General features: G+C 40.1%; 1 protein-coding gene across 6 annotated transcripts in view; it reads right to left on the bottom strand.

The window, feature by feature from the left end:
* LOC143870644 (factor of DNA methylation 1-like) overlaps positions 1-18,813 on the bottom strand; it is a 34,545-nt gene extending 15,732 nt beyond the window's left edge. For 2 of the 6 annotated variants that reach the window (XM_077376619.1, XM_077376624.1), the window contains exons 1-4: positions 18,496-18,511; positions 15,940-15,995; positions 1,210-1,244; positions 187-1,106 (exon numbers count right to left, since the gene is read on the bottom strand). In XM_077376619.1, coding sequence (XP_077232734.1) covers positions 187-1,106; positions 1,210-1,244; positions 15,940-15,995; position 18,496 — 1,012 coding nt within the window. In that variant the 5' untranslated portion in view covers positions 18,497-18,511. Of the gene's footprint in view, positions 1-186; positions 1,123-1,209; positions 1,245-15,939; positions 15,996-18,495; positions 18,512-18,642 lie in introns of those variants that run through there. The other 4 variants (XM_077376621.1, XM_077376620.1, XM_077376622.1 and 1 more) reach the window with 4 other exon arrangements.
* Positions 18,814-21,024: the final 2,211 nt, after the last annotated feature.

Raw genomic sequence — 21,024 nt, 5'->3', positions numbered from 1 at the left:
TGTATATTGTTTCGAATAACCATGGAAAGAACACCCTAGATGTGTTAAAAAAGGAGAAAAAAAAACTTGTTCAGCCATATCAATCAAAGTACGGTAAATACTAAATAATACAAGGACCAACATATGAAACATTTTCCAAGATACAATAATATACAAAAACATGTGGAAATTTTTTAAAAGGCATACCTTCATTATAACGATTATGTAGCTTCTCTTTCTCTTCAACCAACCTACTAAGAGATGAGCTAGTCTCGTTATATTTGCATTCGAGCTCTCTCAAGTGATTATTCTTCAAATCAATTTCATTTGTTAAATTTGCAACAAGTATGTCTTTTTTCCTACTTTCTTCATTCTCAAGGTCAGCAACTGTCTTCAGATCCCCATTCTCGCGCAAATGCTCTCCTATAGGACCATCTAGGTTGTAATCGTCAGAGCGCGCAACCCAACCATAGATATTAGATCCATGGTGCTTACGTTCATTCCAGTTCTTCTTACCAAACTGGTGTGCTTCGAAAGATTTCTCAAACGCCATTGCGTCTTTAAATCCGGGCCACCCCTTCATGAAGTCTATTATAGCATTTCCTGTATGACCTTGGAAGTTCCATAGAGGATGAGCTTTTACAGGATTAAATTCAGAGAACTGCCTTTTTAAACTAGATGCACTGTCTCCAACATATTTTCCATCTTTGCGCTCAATGGGAACGTTCACAATTATGCCCATCCAAGGCCAAACAAACCGTTCATCAGTCATAAGCTCACTAGGAGATTTTGAATGGAGAGTAGATTGTGATGGACCTCCGGCATTTCCTAGGTCTGTTTTCAAGAACATCGCGAGTGCAAGGTGGTTTGCCTTTTCTTTGAACCGGCTTCTATTTGACGAACCAACTCCAGTGGCATGTTGAAGAATGTCGATGTAACGATAATCTTGTTTCTTCTTCCCGAGGCAGAAAGGGCATCTAAAAGAGGCGTCTGAAACTTTGACTTTGAGTTTCCCAGTCTTCAGTTGCAAATAGGTTTTGCCTTTGTAGTCTTCTAACTCAGACTCACTCATTTCTTCATCATCCTCTGAACTGCAGTCCATCATACTAACCGAACTGTGGTCCATACTAGCAAAAAGGTATACTAACAAAGATTCAAATAACGGCCAGCATGATAAAATCATATTGTGCCAAATAAAAACTGAAAAGTTTCAACATAATGTACACTTACAAGTAAAGGAAGAAGTGAGGAAGCTTAGGAAGATCCTGTAAAATAAGATGACATGTGGAAGTAAAAAGTAAACCATAGTGTCTCAGTATGCAAAATTAGTCGAACATGAGAACCATTCCATTCAGATTCAGAGAGGAAATGTGAGATTTAAACTGTATCTACTGTTAACTAGTATGTACACAAACACTAGAATTATGACACCATCTTTAAAACTAATAGGAAGGCCGAATAATTGGAATCAGAAAGTTGGATTAAAATTTGTAATATTCACTTCAAATATACACAAAACCAATGACAATTGAAGAGACAAAGTGAGGAAAGAAAGCATGAAAGGGATTGGATCTGGAGCTCTGGTACTGATCACCGCAGTCACGGGACAGAGAAAGATAACTTGAAATATATACAAAACCAATCGATCGAAATCTGATTTCCAATCAAAGGAATTCAATATTACACGAACGTCTAACCATTTAAATTGCTGTTATGAGAAATCTTCTTTTTTTTTACAAAATCTGCTCCCATAGGCCCTGTTTGGATTGCAGGAATTGTCTGGAAAAATTTTGGAAAAGAAAAATATTTCTAAAAGTTACTACATTTTTTATACACATAGAAAGATAACTTGAACAAATCCTATTCAATTTTTACTTCAGAGTGACTGTTGAAGTAATAATGATTAAATAGCACCAACTCTAACAGCTTAACCTTTTGGAGCGATTGGTTTGTTCACATGGTATCAGACATATTGCCTCACGGCAGGTCCTGGGTTCAAAACCCAACAACTCCTTGATATTAAAAATTCACGTGTGGGGCCAACCCAAAAAAAGAGGGGCCACACGTGAGGGGGAGTGTTGAAGTATAAATGATTAAATAACACCAACTATAACAGCTTAACTAAAATCATATCATTTCCCTCTAAATCATGGAAATCAAGAAAAAAATTTCCATAAAAAATGTTTTTCTTGGAATCCAAACAGGGCCATAATGTATACATACATGATACATAATCAAAGAGAATCTACAAATTATAGCCTTGAATTCCAAAAATCCTTCAACATACAGATACTAAGCAGAAAAGGACACAAATGCATGAACAATTTTACAAAACAGTAGTAGACCTAATCAAGCGAGGGCGTGCAAGAAAATGCAAAGATGATAAAAGTGGTCTCATTGGTCGAGGCCTGCAATGCATGTACTGGAGTCTCTTCGGATAGCGACTTGTCAACACAAGCTAGAATCCTGAGTGTGCCTTCTTCGGATAATCAGCCTGCCCTTGCATCTTCTAATATGTTACCGGCAATAGCAAGTCTTGAAGGAATCCCAAAGGACAGTTGTCTTGGTCTGGATAAGTTTAGAGCTGATAGCGCTCGTGTTAATATGGGACCTCTTTGTTCACCCATTCCTCTAGTTGGAAGTGGTCTTATCCAAGGAAGTAGGATTATTCCCTGGGAGTGGGGAACCTCGATTCCCACTTTTGGGAATCGCGGTTTATGATTCCCCGAAAACCCGTTTCCTACTTTTGGGAACCGCAGTTTAATGTTATGTGAAACGCGATTCCCCGGCGACTCTCCGGCTACTCTCCGGCGACTTCACGATTCCCGCTTCCGATCATCCCGAGAGCCTTCGATTCCCGCTTTCGATTTCCATTTCGATTCCCGCTCTGGCAACCTTGGTCTTATCCCTCTCTTTGGTCCATTACAGAATGTGATAAGCCAGTTATTGGGCTTAATAAAGGGTCTATCTAATGCTTTGGTCGGATCATGCCCGCTCCACAATTTGGGCCCAAATTTTCCATCGACGGAGTCTCATCTTTCTCCTCTGGTTCATTTTCCGCTAGCCTCTCGGAGTCCATCCTATCCTCCTGATTCCAGCGGAATGTCTCTACCCTTGAACTAGTCTCGTCCGGAGTTCTCTATCCTCATAAGGTACGTCGATCTTCCGCGGTCTCATAGCAGCTTATGTTTGAGTTCGATTTTGTTGGAGCGGAGGAAGAGGAGCCGCGGGATTCTGTGTCTCAGAAGGATCAGAGGATTATCTCTGACGCTTTGGTCGGTTCGCCACCTGTGGATCCTGCAAGAGGGTCCTTAGCACATCAGGGAGAGGTGATCGTTGACGTATCGACCAAAGGGAGTTACACTGGTGCCTCCTCTTCGCAGGATAAAGGTACGAAGGATATTTCCCCTAACAAAATAAGTAGTTTGTCTCCACATGCTGATGCCTTGCAGGAGTCGTGGCAAGATCCACCAAATTCCTCATATCCCCAAAATTATCCCATCTCTGAGTTTCCAGACCCATATCTTAGTGAAGCCAGATATCAGATAAATCAGAAGCCATGTATGAATTCAAGGGGGTATAATAGTGTTTCTGGGGAACAGAGGGAAGGGTTGGAGTTGGCAGTATCTATCAGAGATGAAGAAGAAGTTCTTCCCATCGAATGACAAGCATCTGATAAGGTGGTAATTGAGTCCTTTGTTAACCATGTTATGGAAACAAGTAAGGTGTTGGGTTTAACTTATTCTGATCTCATGGCGAGACTCAGAAAGATGTACAAAGAAGCTGAGGTAAGAGAACTCAAATTGCATTCGTGTGAGGAGGCCTATTCTGGGGAATTATCTAGAAAAGTGTTGAGAGAACTAGCCACAGGCTGAAGTCAGATATAAATTATGAAGGGGCAGATCAGAGTTCGAGAAATGGAAAATTGAAAGGTGTGCATAGCAGAAGCACACCTAAGGGGAAGTCCAAAGATATCCATTTGGGATAATGAAGATCCTATCCTGGAACATAAATGGGTTGAGCGCCCTTAACAAGAAAGCTCAAGTGAAGGAGTTAGTCCGCAAATATGTTCCAGATATCTTATGCTTACAAGAAACGAAGTGGTCTTCAGTAAATAGGGCAGCAGTTAAAGGATTGGGTTTCCGTGGGATTTGGGATTTCGTATTGTTTGATGTGATTGGTGCCTCGGGTGGTATTTTGATTGTGTGGGATGAAGCTAAATGGGAACTTTCTGATTCCTGGAGAGGGAGATTCTTTTTCTTTTCTTTTTTGAAATGGCAATATATTAATAGAAAAGGAGGACTGAGAAAGACCTCATGGGAACAACAGAGAAATAAAAGAAAAAGACATCCAACATATAGAGGAAGGAAGTCAAACCAATCCAAATCCTCCCTCTGCACCCTAGACCTAGCTAGAGAGTCTGCTTCAGAATTAGCAGATCTCCTTACATGATTAAAAACAATAGAAGATCTGAATGTTAAATCAGCAATCTCCTCAAAATAAGACCAAAACCTCCATGGGGGGGCCGCCAAACCCGACAATCTGATCACATTTTTAGAATCCCCCTCCACTATGGTCTTGTTATAGAGATCCTTATCAATTCCTTTTAACCCTATATACATCGCTCTAACCTCCGCCTCGTTAGAATTGCAAACCCCAATAGGCCCAGAAAAGGACCACAAGACCGCTCCAAGAGAATCCGGGCAAAGACCTCCAATACCAACCAGCCCCAGATTCCCCAAACTCGACCTGTCAAAAATTGACTTTGAGTAAATCCAAGGGGAGGGGGGGGGGGGGGGGGGGGGGGCTTAGATTGCACTTCCTTTTCCATACACACTATTTGCCACCCCTCCCATAAATCGAAGACTGAAACAAATCTGAACATAGGAAGGCATTTTTCTCAAGCTATGGTTAAAGAAACTACTTTAATATAGAGCTAATATGGAATTTTAGACTCCCCATCAAAGACTCTAGAGTTCCTCTCATTCCAAATAACCCACCAAGTGGCTAGCAAACACATACTCCATAACAACTGGGCTTAGATTGCACTTCCTTTTCCATACACACTATTTGCCACCCCTCCCATAAATCGAAGACTGAAACAAATCTGAACATAGGAAGGCATTTTTCCCAAGCTATGGTTAAAGAAACTACTTTAATATAGAGCCAATAGGAATTTTAGACTCCCCATCAAAGACTCTAGAGTTCCTCTCATTCCAAATAACCCACCAAGTGGCTAACAAACACATACTCCATAACAACTTTCCTTTCTTTTTCCAAGGCACTAGCTCCCAACTATAGATTAACTCCCGAATTGATTGCGGAATAAAATCCCAGGGGTGATGGCAACCCAAGACGGGGGTGAATTGGGTTTCAAAAACTTTTGCCAAAAATGAATACGTAAGCTAAAAGACAATGGCAAATATAAACATTCAAGCACATGGAAGATAAAAATACAATTCACAAAGAATAGAGAAGAGATAGAAAGAGTGCACCGGATTTTCAAGTGGTTCAGTCGAAGGATCCACACCAAAGGCCTACATCCACTCCACCAAGAATCTTGATGGCTTCACTGATCTGATTCCCTTAACGAAGGGGAATCAACCCAATTACAACAATGAAAGCTCAGCCTCGCAAGACTCGCTAACTAGGAGAAAGCTACGCGTCTCCAACACTTGCTCTTGAGATGGCTCCGCGTCTCTTCGCACTCGCCCAAATACAATTATAATCAAAAGAAAATGAAAACACAAATTCCTCTTCAAAGGCAAGATCAATCTCTCAAGTACTCACAAAACAACTCTCAAAGATATACAATGAAGCCAATCCTTTACAAATGACTAAGTAGAGGCTCAAGGAGGGTTCTCCACACTTAGATATGTTCCATTTAGATTTAGGAGTGTTAGAGATGAGTTTAGAAAGGTTAGAGACCTTTATATAGGCAAGGGAGACCAAAACTAGCCGTTATAGGGGCAAAACTGTAATTATGTGCAACTTTTAGAGCTCCAACGGCTATTTCCAGCGCGCCAGGGTCCATCAACGAACGTCCGCCAGTTTCCCGGACGTCCAGCGTCGGCTAGGCCATTTTTCCCACTTTACAGACGGACGAAGTCCGAACGTCCGCTGTTGCAAAAACTGGATTTTCAGTTTTGTAAAATTCATTTCTCACTCGTTTCTTATAAAATTTCGACGTTCTTTTACTCAATATGAATGGAAACGATAAGATCTTTCTGTTAAAAATATTTGAAAATATTTTGGACCAATTATTGTCAAATTAAGGTCTGTGGTCACTAAGTGAACTACTAAGCAAGTGCCAATAATGTCTATATTTTGGGTGTGTTCTCTAATCCTTATCCCAAGATATTTGTCATGTTTTTGGACCCTATTTAATATCTCTTTGACCCTCTAATAGATCCTAAGCTAAGGATTGGGCTTAACATTCTAAAGACTTGAGACACACTTAAATCTTCAACAATGATCTTCCTCTTCAAGTCTTCATTGTCTCTATGGATCATTTCTTCATTCCTTTGACTTCACATGGTCTACATGGTTGGTTCAAGCCTTCTTCTATTCTTTGTCTCATTTGATCTTCAAGATAATTCAAGACTTGATCCATGCTTCCTTGACTTTAGTGTTTGATAGCTTGATTTCCAATACATGTACTTGAAACATCAAACATATTAGAAATACCACACAAATCAACTTGTGCTTAGAATCATCAAAACATAGAAGATTGTCAAGGTAAGAACCATTGGGCTTACACGAAACACCCAACAAATCCCAAACCGCACAAGAATAAGACCTCATACTTCTCTTGAAAACTTGCAATGAATGAAGAGATGTTTCATAGATTCCCCATCTTCCAAACACAAGGGACAATGGTCCACTAGCGACATGCCCCGCCTCCATAGAAAATCAATAGTCTGGATCTGGGCCATGACTCACTGCCCAACCAAAGAAGCTACCCCTCGGAGGACAATCAAAATTCCATACCTTGGATGAAACGGAAGTTACACCGTAGGGCACTAGATGACGGTAGAAAGATTTAACAGAGAAGGAGCCTGATGAATCCCGAATCCATACTATTTTATCTGACCCGGATCTTTATATGTAACACCCCTCAAGTAACTTCAGGAGCTGGGCCAATGAGTCCAACTCTCTATCAAAGAAATTCCTTCTAAACCTCGGAAACCATGACACCTTGAGGCCTTTTCGTTCATAACATTCACTTACTAAAGCCTCCTTTTGGGAGCCCACCGCAAACAAATCGGGGAACAATCCCATGAGAGGCTCACTCGAACACCACACATCAACTCAAAATCTGATATGATCCCCGAAATATACTTTTATCTTATGCCACCATCGAAAGAGTGAGACAACCTTCTGATATCCCGCCACACAGTTAAAGATTTTTTACGGTACAAATCCTCTGAGCCCTAATTTCCCGCCAAGAAACCATACTTGCTTCCTATCACTTTAACCCATAATGAGATTCTTCGACTCCAAACCTCCATAGCCACTTGCCAAGAGGGCATGGTTAAATTATCTTACTCTTCTAATACCCAACCCTCCATTCATGAAGGGAAGACAGACTTTCTCCCAATTTACCAGCGGAATTCCTTTCTTTTCCCAGAGCCCCCCATAGAAACCTTCGCTAAATTTGTTCAATCCTTAAGACCACACTAATGGGACATTTAAATAATGAAAGGAAATAGATAGGGGTATTGGCCAACACCGCCTTAACAAGGGTTAATCCCCCCTTAAGATATTAAGTTCATTTTCCACGTTTCTAATCTTCTCTCAATTTTCCCTACAATCGGCTCCCACAAAGCTTTGCTAGGTCTACCAACTCCCAAAGGAAGGCCGAGATGGGACAAGGGCAGGACCTCCAACTGACAACTAAGAATTTTTGCAAAGCCACAAGCATCACTCTGAGAAGTATTCACAGAATACAACCTAGATTTATAAAAATTAAATCTTTAACCAGTAATCATTTCATAGCACCTGAGAGTAGCTTTCAAATTCAAAATCTGATTCGCTTCAGGAGCACAAAAAAGGAGTGTCATCTGCGAACTGTAGCATCGATACTTCCACACGGTCCCTACCAATCATAAAGCCTTCAAAAAGCCCAGAACGGATCCCTTTTTCATTAATCTACTCAAGGTCTCAACAATAATAACAAACAGGAAGGGAGATAGAGGGTCTCCCTGCCTCAACCCTCTAGATCATAGTTGCCAGTTTGGGAAACGGAAACGGAAACGGGAAACGGTACGTGAAACGCATGAAAAAAATCAAAGGGGAAACGAGAAACAGGAAATGATAGAGAAACGCATGTGAAACGCATTGGGAAAGGTTTGGGAAACGCAAGGGAAACGTTTGGGAAACCTAAAGGAAACGCTAGTGAAACGTAAGTGAAACCTAAAGGAAACGCTAGTGAAACACATAAGGACAGCCCTCTTTAGTATATTTATCTTTAAACTAGATAGGGTTGTTCACAGAAAACTAAAGGGGGTTTAAATATACCCTTTAAAAGTATTAAAATTCCAAGAAACGCGTTTCCATGGAAGTGAAACTCGTTTCCAAGACGTGAAACGCGTTAAGTGAAACTCGTTTCCCATTTCTTGGAAACGCATCTCACATACGTTTCACAGGCGTTTCACCATTTTCCAAAAAGCGTTTTGTACCCGTTTCAGAAACGCGTTTCCCACCTACCCTAGGCATTTCCTGCTTCTATGCTCTAGATGATTGAAAGAGCCTTCTTGGAGAGCCATTAATTAGAATAGAGAACCAAGCCGAGGAGACACAATTTCTAACCCAACCTCTCCAACGATCCCCAAAACCCATCCTCCCAAGAAGGCAGTCTAGGCAATCCCATTACCCTATCGTACGCTTTCTCCATATCCTATTTGCACAAAACTCTTCCTTCTCCTAACTTTAGATAGGAGTCAATGGCCTCATTAGCAATAAGAGAACAGTCCAAGATTTGCCTTTAGCTAACAAACGCACTTTGGCTATCCGAAATGGAGAGGGAGATTCTCTCTCTATTGTTGTGAAGAACATTAGTAACAATTCATTGTGGAAGAACATTAGTAACAACTCATTGTGGACCTTTTCTGGTGTCTATGGTCCGGTTCAAAGAGAGGAAGGAGCTAGAGGAGGTCAGTTCGAGATGGGGACCGCCCATGGTGCATTGGAGGAGATTTTAACGAAATCAGATTCGTAGAGGAGACTGGGATGTGATCATTTCAGCCAGAATATGGAGAGGTTTGCAGAATTCATTGCCTCAAAAGAGCTCAATGACTTCCCTCTTCTTGGGGCCAAATTCACTTGGGCAAGGAATGAAAATCGTAGTAGGCTGGACCGATTTCTAATTTGCCCTGGATGGCTAGAGGGCTTCTAGGATTTTTGTCAATTGGTTATCCCCCATTTTGTTTTTTATCGTTGTCCGATCCCCGGGTTGGGATCATGGGGCCATATCCCGTTCAAATTCAATTTAGCATGGTTGGAGGTCCCTAAAATGGATGAAAAGATGGGAGCTTGGTGGGTGGAACTCAAGGTTGATGGCCCGGCGAATGTAGTGATTGGTGTTGAGCTTCGTTATGTGAAGAATAATCTTAGAAAATGGAATAGGGAAAGGGAAAAGGAGTCAGCTTCAAGAAAGGTATGCTTGTTAGAGCAGATCGGCAGTTTAGTAAAGGAGGAGGCTATTGCAATCGTTGAAGAAATTGAGGAGGTGGGTCACTTAAAGGAATAGCACAATCTCTTTATCTGTCAAGAGGAAATTTTTTGGAGACAGAAATCAAGGGTGAAATCGGCCTATTTCCATGCTATGGCTAGTGTGCGAAGAAGGGGGAACCGTATTGAAGTGTTGAAAGTGAATGATTAGGTGGTTGATGATAAGGAGAGAGAATCATGAAAGAAATTACTGACCTCTATCAGGGCTTAACTCTTCAGAAAATCGCATGCGCCCGGTTCTTGAGGGAGTGTCTTTTGACTGCTTATCTCAGTTAGACAGTCGATCCTTAGAGCGTCCCTTTGTAGAGGAAGAAATAGAGAAAGGGGTTTTCTCGCTGGGTAGAGACAAGGCCCAGGCCCATATGGCTTCTGCATTGCTTTCTTTCAAGAATGTTGGGAGTATGTAAAAGAGGACATTATAAGATTCTTTGCGGAATTTCACAAGTGGATGGAGTTGGACAGAGGAACTGGGGCCATTTTCATCACTTTGGGCCATTTTCATCATTTTAAAAGTGCCTGATTTCAGGCCAATCAGCTTGATTGGGTGCTTATACAAGGTGCTGCTAAGGCTCTAGTAGAGAGAATTAAATTGGTGCTACCTTCGATTGTATCTCAATCAATGCGCTTTAATACACAAGAGGCATATTGTGGATTGCTCTTTAATTGTGAATGAGTCAATTGACTTCTACTCTAACGTGGGAAAGGAAGGAAAAGTTTGCAAGTTAGATATGGAAAAAGACTACGATAGAGTGGAGTGGGACTATCTTGACTATCTGCTGGGGTGTATGGGCTTTGTTTTGAAGAGGAGATCGTGGATTAGGAGTTGTGTCTCCTTGGCATGGTTTTTCGTGATTATCAATGGTTCACCAAAAGGTATCTTCAAGTATTCCAGAGGTCTGAGACAAAGTGAGCCTCTCTCCCCATTCCTGTTTGTCCTTGTAGCAGAAACTTTTAGTAGATTATTAGACAAAGGGAACCATTCAAAAAAAAAATTATTAGACAAAGGGAAAGATCTTGGTCTTATCAAGGGTTTTGAGATTGGTAAAGGTCGATTAGAGGTTACCCATCTTCAATTCGCTGATGATACTCTGTTATTTAGTTCCCTGCATGCCCTCAAAGTAGTGAACCTGAAAGCTATATGAGGTGTTATGAAATAATTACAGGCCAAAGAACAAATTTCCATAAATCAAAACTCTTTGGTGTTAATCTTCAGGTTGAGAAGATTAGGGAATTGGCCGGGGTAATGGGGTGCTCGGTATATTCCCTTCCTTTTACCTATCTTGGATTTCCCCTAGGGGTTGGTTCTCCAAGAAAAGAAAGTTGGTGGCCAATTGTAGACAGGGTGGAGAAGAGGTTCCAAACTTTGCAAAGGAATCTGGTAAAAAAATTCAAAGGCGGTTTCTGCTTGGGCGTAAGGGCTTTGGTTTGAAGTGGAGATCGTGGATTAGGAGTTGTGTCTCCTCGGCATGGTTTTCCGTGATTATCAATGGTTCACCAAAAGGTATCTTCAAGTCTTCCGGAGGTCTAAGACAAAGTGAGCCTCTCTCCCATTCCTTTTTGTCCTTGTTACAGAAACTTTGAGTAGATTATTAGACAAAGGGAAAGATCTTGGTCTTATCAAGGGTTTTGAGATTGGTCAACGTCGATTAGAGGCTACTCATCTTCAGTTCGGTGATGATGCTCTGTTATTTAGTTCCCCGCACCTCCTCAAAGTAGTGAACCTGAAAGCTATCATGAGGTGTTATGAAATAATTATAGGCCAAAGAACAAATTTCCATAAATCAAAACTCTTTGGTGTTAATCTTCAGGTTGAGAAGATTAGGGAATTGGCATGGGTAATGGGGTGCTCGATAGATTCCCTTCCTTCTACCTATCTTGGATTGCCCCTCGGGGTTGGTTCTCGAAGAAAAGAAAGGTGGGAGCCAATTGTAGACAAGGTGGAGAAGAGGCTCCAAACTTTGCAAAGGAATCTGGTCTCTAAAGGGGATAGGCTCACTCTAATTACGGTTGTTTTGGCTAATATCCCCATTTATCAACTCTCTGTGTTTAAGTGCCCAATGAGCATCATTCTTAGATTGGAAAAAAAAATCAAATGCGGTATTTAAAAGAGGGGAGGGCAAAGGATAAGAAAGGCATCTCCTTAGTAAGTTAGCAAGAAGTTTGTGAGCCCATTAAGGCGGGTGGCCTTGGCATCAGAAGAATAAAGGAAACAAATCAAGCTCTCTTAGGAAAGTTGTTGTCGAGATTTGGGGAGGAGGGTTCTCAATTGTGGGCTCGTGTTATTGAAGCCTAATATGGAGCGTGTAGAGGTCACTAGAAGTCGAAGGATAAGTTTAAAAAGCCTGGAAAAACGTTATGGAGAGATGTTAATTGCTTCAAAGCGAAGTTTTTAGAAGGTGTCAGATTCAGAGTTTATGTTGGGGACAAAATTCGTTTTTGGTGGCATAAATGGTGTTCTGATTCATCGATGAAAGATGTCTTCCAACAGTTGTATGCCTTGGCATTATATAAGGATGTGCTGATAGAGGAGTGTTTCAGCTGTTCTGATAACACGGTGATTTGGTCTCTGTCCTTTGGAAGAAATTTCTTCGATAGGGAGCTTGATTTAGCATATAGGTTTACGCAAATGTTGGAGAGTTGCTATATCAAGTCGGATGGGGCTGATAAAAGAAAATGGGTCTGGAACTCAGATGGGGAATTCTCGGTAAAATCATTTTATCAGAACCTTCTACCTTGCCTCAATTCCTTCAAAGTAAGCTTTGTCGAGGGTTTGTCTTTGGTTGGGCCACTATCCGTGAGAGGATCCAAACTATTGACTTTCTTTGGAAAAGGAAAATGTGGCTCATTGATTATTGTGCATTGTGTATTGATTCTGATGACTCTGCCGAGGGTTTGTGTCTTTGGTTGGGCCGCTATCCGTGAGAGGATCCAGACTATTGACTTTCTTTGGAAAAGGAAAATGTGGCTCATTGATTATTGTGCATTGTGTATTTATTCTGGTGAGTCTGGAGACCACCTCTTAGTCCATTGTCGGATGGCTAGAGAGGTCTGGACCAGTCTCCTTTCCAGATTTGGGATTGCATATGGGTGTTTCTGGCAAATTTCTTGAAGATCCTAGATGTTTGGGCTTTGGTGCCATGGAGAGATAAAGGAAAAATTCTTTGGCAGGTTTCCTTCATGGCTACTATTTGGATTCTTTGAAAGGAACAAAATGCTAGAATCTTCAAGGGTGCCTTCAAAGGAGCCTAGTTCTTATTCAACAATGTGATTGCTCATTGCATTAACTATTTAATGGGTGAAATCCTTAGAGAGTTTCATATTTGTATCAACCTATGATATGTGGCATGGTTGGAAAGAGATATGTTCTGATTCAAGTTTTGAGCCCGAGATAATTCAAGCCTGGTCTCCCCCGGCTCATGGAACATTAAAAAAACTGAATTTTGATGGTTCTAATCTGGGAAATCCTAGCCCCTAGGGTATTGGAGGGTTGTTGAGGGATGAAGAAGGGAGGGTAATTTGGGCCTTCAGTGGTTTGATTGGGGTGGCAGATTCAAACGAGGCGGAAGTCGGGGCTACTCATCATGGTATCAAAATGCTTCATATCGTGGATTTGAACAAGGTAGTGATTGAAGGAGATTCTATAAATGTAATTATGTGGCTTACGGGCTCACATGTGGCTCCTAGGAGATTCGCAGCCCTCTTTGATGAGATGCATGATAGATTGGGTCCGGCTACGATTTCCTTCGTACATGTTAGAAGGTCTACTAATGGGGAGGCGGACAGGTTGGCTAGAGAAGGGGTATCCAAGGAGTGTATCGAACTCTTTGATTTTCTCCCTCCCTAACTAGCGATCTGTGGTCCCTTTGTATTTTCCTTTTCCTGTAACCGTTTGCTCATCTTTGTATTCTTGGGACCCTCTCGGTCTCATTCTTTATTAATGAAATTTCTTTGCCATTAAAAAAAAAAATGACCAACGTGCTGCAAAAGTAGCATGCATGAATTCCTATTGCCATGGAGATGACGACAAGTCATAAGTATTTGGGGAGCAGTCCATGAACCAAAGTGAATATATAATGGCAGAGAATAGTATAAAGAATAATAAATGCACTTTGGTGAGATGGTCCAATGGGGGCACCCTTTAGGTGTTTGTAGGCAAGGGCATCCTTTACTTTAGAATTCCATACAAACATGCATACATACACACGCATGCATGCATACATACTCATATGAAATGATATATTCACCCCCTTTTTTTACTTCGGAGCATATATATCATTCCCTTTTCTAATATGATGTCATTCAACCCACTTGCAGAAATTTTGGATGGAAACCATGTCTCTAGTCCTAACTTCGTGTACTGGAAGAGAAACCTTATGATTTTGCCTACAGTGCAAAGATAGCCTATGTCCTAACCCAAGAAGCGCCTGACATGGCAGGTCCTAATGACTTTAAAGAGGACCAAAGGGCCCAAAGTAAATGGTTTGAGGACGATTCCATGGCCAAGTGATATATGTTGGCATCAATGACCTACGTGCTGCAAAAATTGGCATGCATGAATGCCTATTGCAATGGAGATGATGGCAAGTCATAAGGAAGTATTTGGGGAGCAGTCTATGAACCAAAGTGCATATATAAGGACAGAGAATAGTACAAAGGAATAATAAATGCACTTTGGCGAGATGGTACAATGGGAACGTCCTAAAGTTGTTTTTTGGCACAGACGCCCTTTAGTTTAGCATTTCATACATAGATACATATACATATATGTAGGAAGTGATATATTCACCCCCTTTTTTTACTGGGGACAGCCTCTTCTATTGTATTTATGACCTACTCTTTTACACTAGAGGTGGCTGTCCCAAGTAAAAAAAAGGGGTGAATATATCATTTCCGTATATATTTAGGGAAATGATATCAGCACAACCATCTTTTGATAGTTGCATTAACTCATCTTGTCCTTTATTATCTAAATAGCTATCAAAGGTTATTACAGTTCCCAAAAAAGTCTCACAAGCCAATTAACAACTAAAAGACAAGCTGAGTCTGTGCAATCAACAAAAGAAAAGGAAAAAGAAAAAGAAACAGCTTCAATTTCTTCATTGCAAGATGAACTGTAGTCCATCATACTATCCAAATTGTGGTCCATCATACTAGCAAAAAAGAATACTCAACTCAACTCAACTAAGCCTTTGTCCCAAACTAGTTGGGGTCGGCTAATGAATCCTTTAGAAAATTTCATGAAGAAGATGAAAGAATCTACCCGGCTCAAATTGACTAAGTCTAATCCCGACACTAGTTGGGTTCATCTACATGAATCATTTTCTTCCATTCTCTCCTAAGGTCATGTTCTCTGTTATGTTCCTAGCCCTCAAGTCTTTCCTCACTGTTTCTACCCAAGTTGTTTTCGGTCTGACCCTACCTCTTTTTACTCCATCAACTTGGCACGAGTCACTTCTTCTCATTGGAGCATCCAAAGGCCTACATTGGATATGCCCAAACCATCTTGAGCGGTGCTCTCTCGTCTCCTCCTCAATTGGTGCCACCCCCTTCTTTTTACAGATGTCTTCATTTTTAATTCGATCTAACCTTTTATGGCCACACATCCATCTAAGCATTCGCATCTCCGCTACACTCATCTTATGCACATGCTGCTTCTTGATGGCACACCATTCTGAGCCGTACAGCATGGCTTGCCTAACAGCTGTCTTATAAAACTTTCCCTTCAACTTGGTAAGTATTATACGGTCGCACAGAACCCCTGAAGCATGCCTCTAATTCAACCGACCTGCTCTTATTATGTGGTTAACATCCTCTTCAATCTCTCCTTCCTTATGTAGGATTGAACCAAGATAGCAAAAGATATCCCTCTTAGGTACCTCCTGTCCAGTCATATTTACTGCATCCTCGCCAGGCCTCCTTACATTACTAAAGTTGCACTCCATATACTTTGTCTTAGTCCTGCTCAGTCTAAAACCTTTGGATTCCAAAGTAGTTCTCCATAACTCTAACTTAGCATTAACTTCTGCTTTGGTTTCGTCAATTAGTACTACGTCATCTGCAAATAACATACACCACGGCACCTCGTCCAGGATACCCTCCATAAGTTTATCCATAACCAAGATAGCAAAAAAGAATACTAGCATAAAATCAAATAATGGCAAGCATGATAATCAAAATGTGCTAAATAAAAAGGAAAAAATGAAAAGTTTCAACATAATGTACACTTACCAAGTAATGGAATAAGTGCCGAAGCTTATGAAGATCCTGTAAAATAAGATGACACACTGCAGTAAAAAGAAAACACAGGTGCCTCAGCATGCAACATTAGCCAAATATGAAAAGTACTCCACTCATATTCAGAAAGAATATATGAGAATTAGCCTGTATCTAGTGCTAATTAGCATATGCACAAACACTCAAAATATGACACCATCTTTGAAACCAATAGGAAGGCCAGTCAGATGGAATCAGGAAGTTTGAACAAAAATAATAATATTCACCTAAAATATCTATAAAACCAATGACAGTTGAAAAGAGAGACAGAAATAGATAAGAAAGCATGAAAGGATTGGATATGAAGCTCTGGTACTGACCACCTCAGTCATGGGGCAACCCGTTTTTTCTTCTTATCAATATAATTGTTTGCCATTCTTGAAGAAAAAAAAGCATGAAAGAAATGTGATCCGACCAATTTCAGTAGATATATTCCGGTATGGAATGGCATTTTTTTAATCGTATTTCCTTGTAGTAATAGGCTATTTGGAGCATGCAAAAGTTGCAGTTAGGAAAGGACGTCCACTACTGTTAAATGCAGTTACTTTTAATTTCAAGATACAAACGAGGTTAAAATCAAGATCAAATGATGTTACAGAAGGTTGGTCCAAAGGAATGTTGGTTAAGACTTTAAAATAAATAAATAATGGTTAAGACTTTAAAATAAATAAATAAATATATATATATATATATACCTAGAAAGAGAGAGAGAGAGAGAGAGAGCATTGTTTCAAAGAAATCCATGCAAAATTCCACCTTTTTTTGTGGATTTTGACATGGATTTCATGAGAGAACAAGGGTGACACATCAGCCGATATGCAATGATTAACCAGGAGACATCCTTGGTAATCTCCTAGGATGTCAATGTTATATCGGCAACCGAACAAGGGGTTTTGCTGACGTGGCACCCAAATGCTAGGCAATAGCCCTAAGCTATCCAGGATTTTGTGCAACCAAACACAGCCCCGCCATTCAAATGGATCGAAATCTGATTCTCCAACCAAAGGAATTCAATATTACGAGAACTTCTAACTATTTCAATTGTCATTACATGATATCTTTTTTTTTCTGCAAAATAAGCTCTTATAGAGTATACATACATATTCCAAGAGAATCTACTGATCATAGCCTTGCATTCCACAAATCCTTCAACATACAGACACTAAGGGGCCGTTTGGATACGTGGATTTTAGAAACCAGGTTTTTAGTTTGAAAACAGTGTAAAAGAGGGTTAGAGACAAGAGAAGAAGCGGATCAGCCGTCATTTTTTACTCATTTTGACTTCTCTCCCTTCTTTCCATCAGCAAGATAATAGAAGATCCTCCCGGTTTTAGAAATCTCAGGTTGCAGGAGAGATTTTTAAAACCTGAATTTCTTGCTTAAAATCCAAGAAACACTGCCAGGACAGCACACAGCAGCCTGATTATGAACTCTCTTTTACACTAATTTCAAACTAAAAACCTGTTTTCTAAAGTCCGGTGTTTCTTCAAAATTGTAGCTAAGAGACAAGAGAAGAAGCAGACCAGCCGTCGCTTTTGACTTCTCGCCCTTCTTTCCGTCCGCAAGAGAGTAGTAGATCCTCCCATATTTCCAGGGTTTAGAAATCTCAAGATGCAGGAGAGATTTTTAAAACCTGAATTTCTCACTTAAAATCCAAGAAACGATGTCAGGACAGCATACAGCAGCTAGATCATGAACCCTCGTTTACACTCTTTTCAAACTAAAAACTTGGATTCTAAAATCCGCATATCCAAACGGCCCCTAACCCCTGAGGGGCCATTTGGATACGGGGATTTTAGAATCCGGGATTTCTTCAAAATTGTAGCTAAGAGACAAGAGAAGAAGCGGAACAGCCGTCGTTTTTTTACTCGTTTTTTTACTTCTCGCTCTTCTTTCCATCGGCAAAAGAGTATCAGAGCCTCCCATATTTCCAGGTTTTAGAAATCTGAGGATGCAGGAGAGATTTTTAAAACCTGAATTTCTCACTTAAAATCCAAGAAACGCTGTCAGGACAGCATACAGCGGCTTGATTATGAACCCTCTTTTACACTGCTTTCAAACTAGAAACCTAGATTCTAAAATCCGCGTATCCAAACGGCCCTAAGGCTTGTTTGAATTCCCAAAAATAAATCCTGATGGAAATTTTTTACTTTCAAAAAAATTTTCTTTCTGCACTCAAGAGGGACATAATATTATTATAATTAATTTAGAGAGATATTATCATAAATTGAAGGCCCCTCTAAATAAAAATTGAATTGAGTAAGTTCCAGTCATCTTTATTTATGTGTAAAAAGGTAAGAAAATTTAGAAACATTTTTCCATCCCTAACTTTTCCAAAAAAATTCCTGCAATCCAAACATAGCCTAAGCAGAGAAAGACATAAATGCATGAGCAATTTTACAAAACAATAGACCGATTCAAGAGGAAACAAGCAAGAAAAGGCAAAGATGATGAAAGTTTCGGAGGCTGAGTTTAAGATCTCTAACAAAATCTACTTTGAAGAAACTTTACTTTCAAAAATAGGGCAAAATGATGAAATGCAGAGAGGGAAAACGAGAGAAATTGAAGTGGAAAAAGGGTTACACCAAGAAATTATACGAGAAAAAGTAGAGAAATGGAGAGAAAATGACAGAATTTAGGGTTTGGGTAGGGTTTTACCTGATAAATAAATAAGCCTGGTAAAGCAAGAAGGAAGAGAGTGTAGAAATATGCCAAAAGCTCCAGGACTGATTAAAAAGGTTAGTTTAAGTCAGGCCCTTAGATGGCATGCTGGATTCCACCTACCTTCTTAAAAGATCTAAACAATTCACTTGTCAGACCTCTAGAGTTTGCTCGTGAGAACTTTTTTGGGAAATGTGTAGTGACCTCTTCACGTGATTTTATAAGGTGTAACCTCGTGGTCACTTATTTTTCAAAAAATTTCCATATGATGATCCTAGCCTTCCGATATGTAGAGCTTTCCATAATATGCAATACCACTGTAGATCGGAGGGTTGGGATCATCCTATAGAGATGATATTTTGGGCAAAACATATTCTGGCCCATCAGATGGACGGTTTGAATCATCCTATGATGTGATCCGTACACTATGATGTGGAAACCTCTATAGATCGGAGGGCTACGATTATCCTATGGAAATGATTTTGGGGGAACAACCTATTTAAGTTGTGTTCGACCATACAGTACTTTTAAAAAAATAAGCAACTATAAGGGCTTGTGCCGTATAAATACTCTTCACGAGATTTTATATCGTGTAAACCCTTAGTCCCTTATTTTTTTTAAAAAATATTGTACGGACCACATCATAAGATGATCCAAACCATCCATGCGATGGAACACAACCTAAATAGGTTGTTCCCCCAAAATCATTTCCATAGGATGATCGTAGCCCTCTGATCTATAGAGGTTTCCATAATATGCAGTTCCACTATAAATCGGAGGGTGGGGATAATCCTATAGAAATGTTTTTTTGGGCACTACCTATTTACGTTGTGGCCCATAAGATGGACAGTTTAGATCAACTAATGATGTGGTCCGTACAATGCTTTTTTGAAAAATAAGGGTTTACACCATATAAAAACTCCCTTTTTACAACTCTTTAAAATGCTAAAAGACAAGATGGGTCAGTGAAAATATCAAAATACGGTCGTGCTGATATCATTTCCCTACTAAATCCTACTTTTTTAGGGAGGTTAAGACACGTTTGGTATTGGCTCACAAGGGACTGTGGGAGGGATAGGTAAGAGAGGGAGAGAGTGAGGAGAGAGTTAGAAAAGCCTTAAAACCAGTAAAAACAAAAAAACCTCTGCTATTAAATTTTCCCCCATTTTTCATCCACTTCTCACCTTCAAGCTTCGTCTCGAGTCTGCTTCTTCCACCCGCCTACCGACGCTCCCCACTTGATTCATGGGTGCTAGACATGGCCTAAAATTGTCTTCAAGATTGATTATGTTAGTAGATGTCAACTAATGAGAAGCCAACTTTCCATTGTGAAGGGGCCACATGCAAAATTACCAAAATATAACTAAGTCAGTTCTCGTGAGATTTTACATAATTTAGTGGAAGCTTTACAACAAATATAATTAATTGACATTTTTAGGATTTTTTTTGTTGTCCATGTGATGAATGGAAGTGAATCATTGATGATTTAAGAATAATCCCCCCATCTTTCACTTGGAAAAAATATAATAAGATGACAATATTTATGAGATAAATGACTAATACAATTGACACATGATGTCAAATTAATTTCAAAAACCATTCTATTAAATATCAAGGCCCTCTTCGTTTAAGATTATGACAACCAATTGTAAGTGCCAAACTGATTATTGGACTCAAATTTAAACATAATTTTGAGTCCAACAATAAGTAACAGCCTGTTGTCATAATCTTAACAGAACAGGGCCTAAGTGGTATGCAAGATTAATTCCATGGAATAGGCCTTGTTGCTTTTCATCACCCATTGGTCAGGGGATTCGATTGTTGAATTGGATGAGCGGACTGCACTTGGGGCTCTACAATTACTTTGGTCACTGTGATTTGACCAGTTATCGATAGATAGGTGCTAATACGATCGACGGTTCCATAAAATTTGGCAAACGTGAGCATTACCATAGAAATATAAATAAAACTCCAATTGAATAGTTATGTCCTAACCCAAGAAGCACCTGACATGCCAGGTCCAAATGACTCTAAAGAGGACTTAAGGGCCCAGAGTAAATGGTTTGAGGACGATTCCATAGCCAAGTGAGATAGGCTGGCATCAATGACCAAACATGCAACAAAAGTAGCATGCAGGAATTTCTATTGTCATGGACTTGATGGCAAGTCATAAGGAAGTATTTGGGGAGCAGTCTATGAACCAAAGTGCATATATAATGGCACAGAATAGTATAAAGGAATAATAAATGCAATGTGGTGAGATGAGATGGTCCAATGGGGGCACACTTTAGCTGCTTTCCGGCAGGGCGCCCTTTACTTGGGCATTTCATACATACATACATACATATATAAAAGTGATATATTTGCCCCCTTTTTTTA

The sequence above is a fragment of the Tasmannia lanceolata genome, unplaced genomic scaffold, assembly GCF_043159265.1.
Source record: "Tasmannia lanceolata isolate RefF3 unplaced genomic scaffold, GAP_Taslan_0.1 ptg000002l, whole genome shotgun sequence".
Classification (NCBI taxonomy): domain Eukaryota; kingdom Viridiplantae; phylum Streptophyta; class Magnoliopsida; order Canellales; family Winteraceae; genus Tasmannia; species Tasmannia lanceolata.
This window is presented reverse-complemented; position numbering and strand designations above follow the sequence as displayed.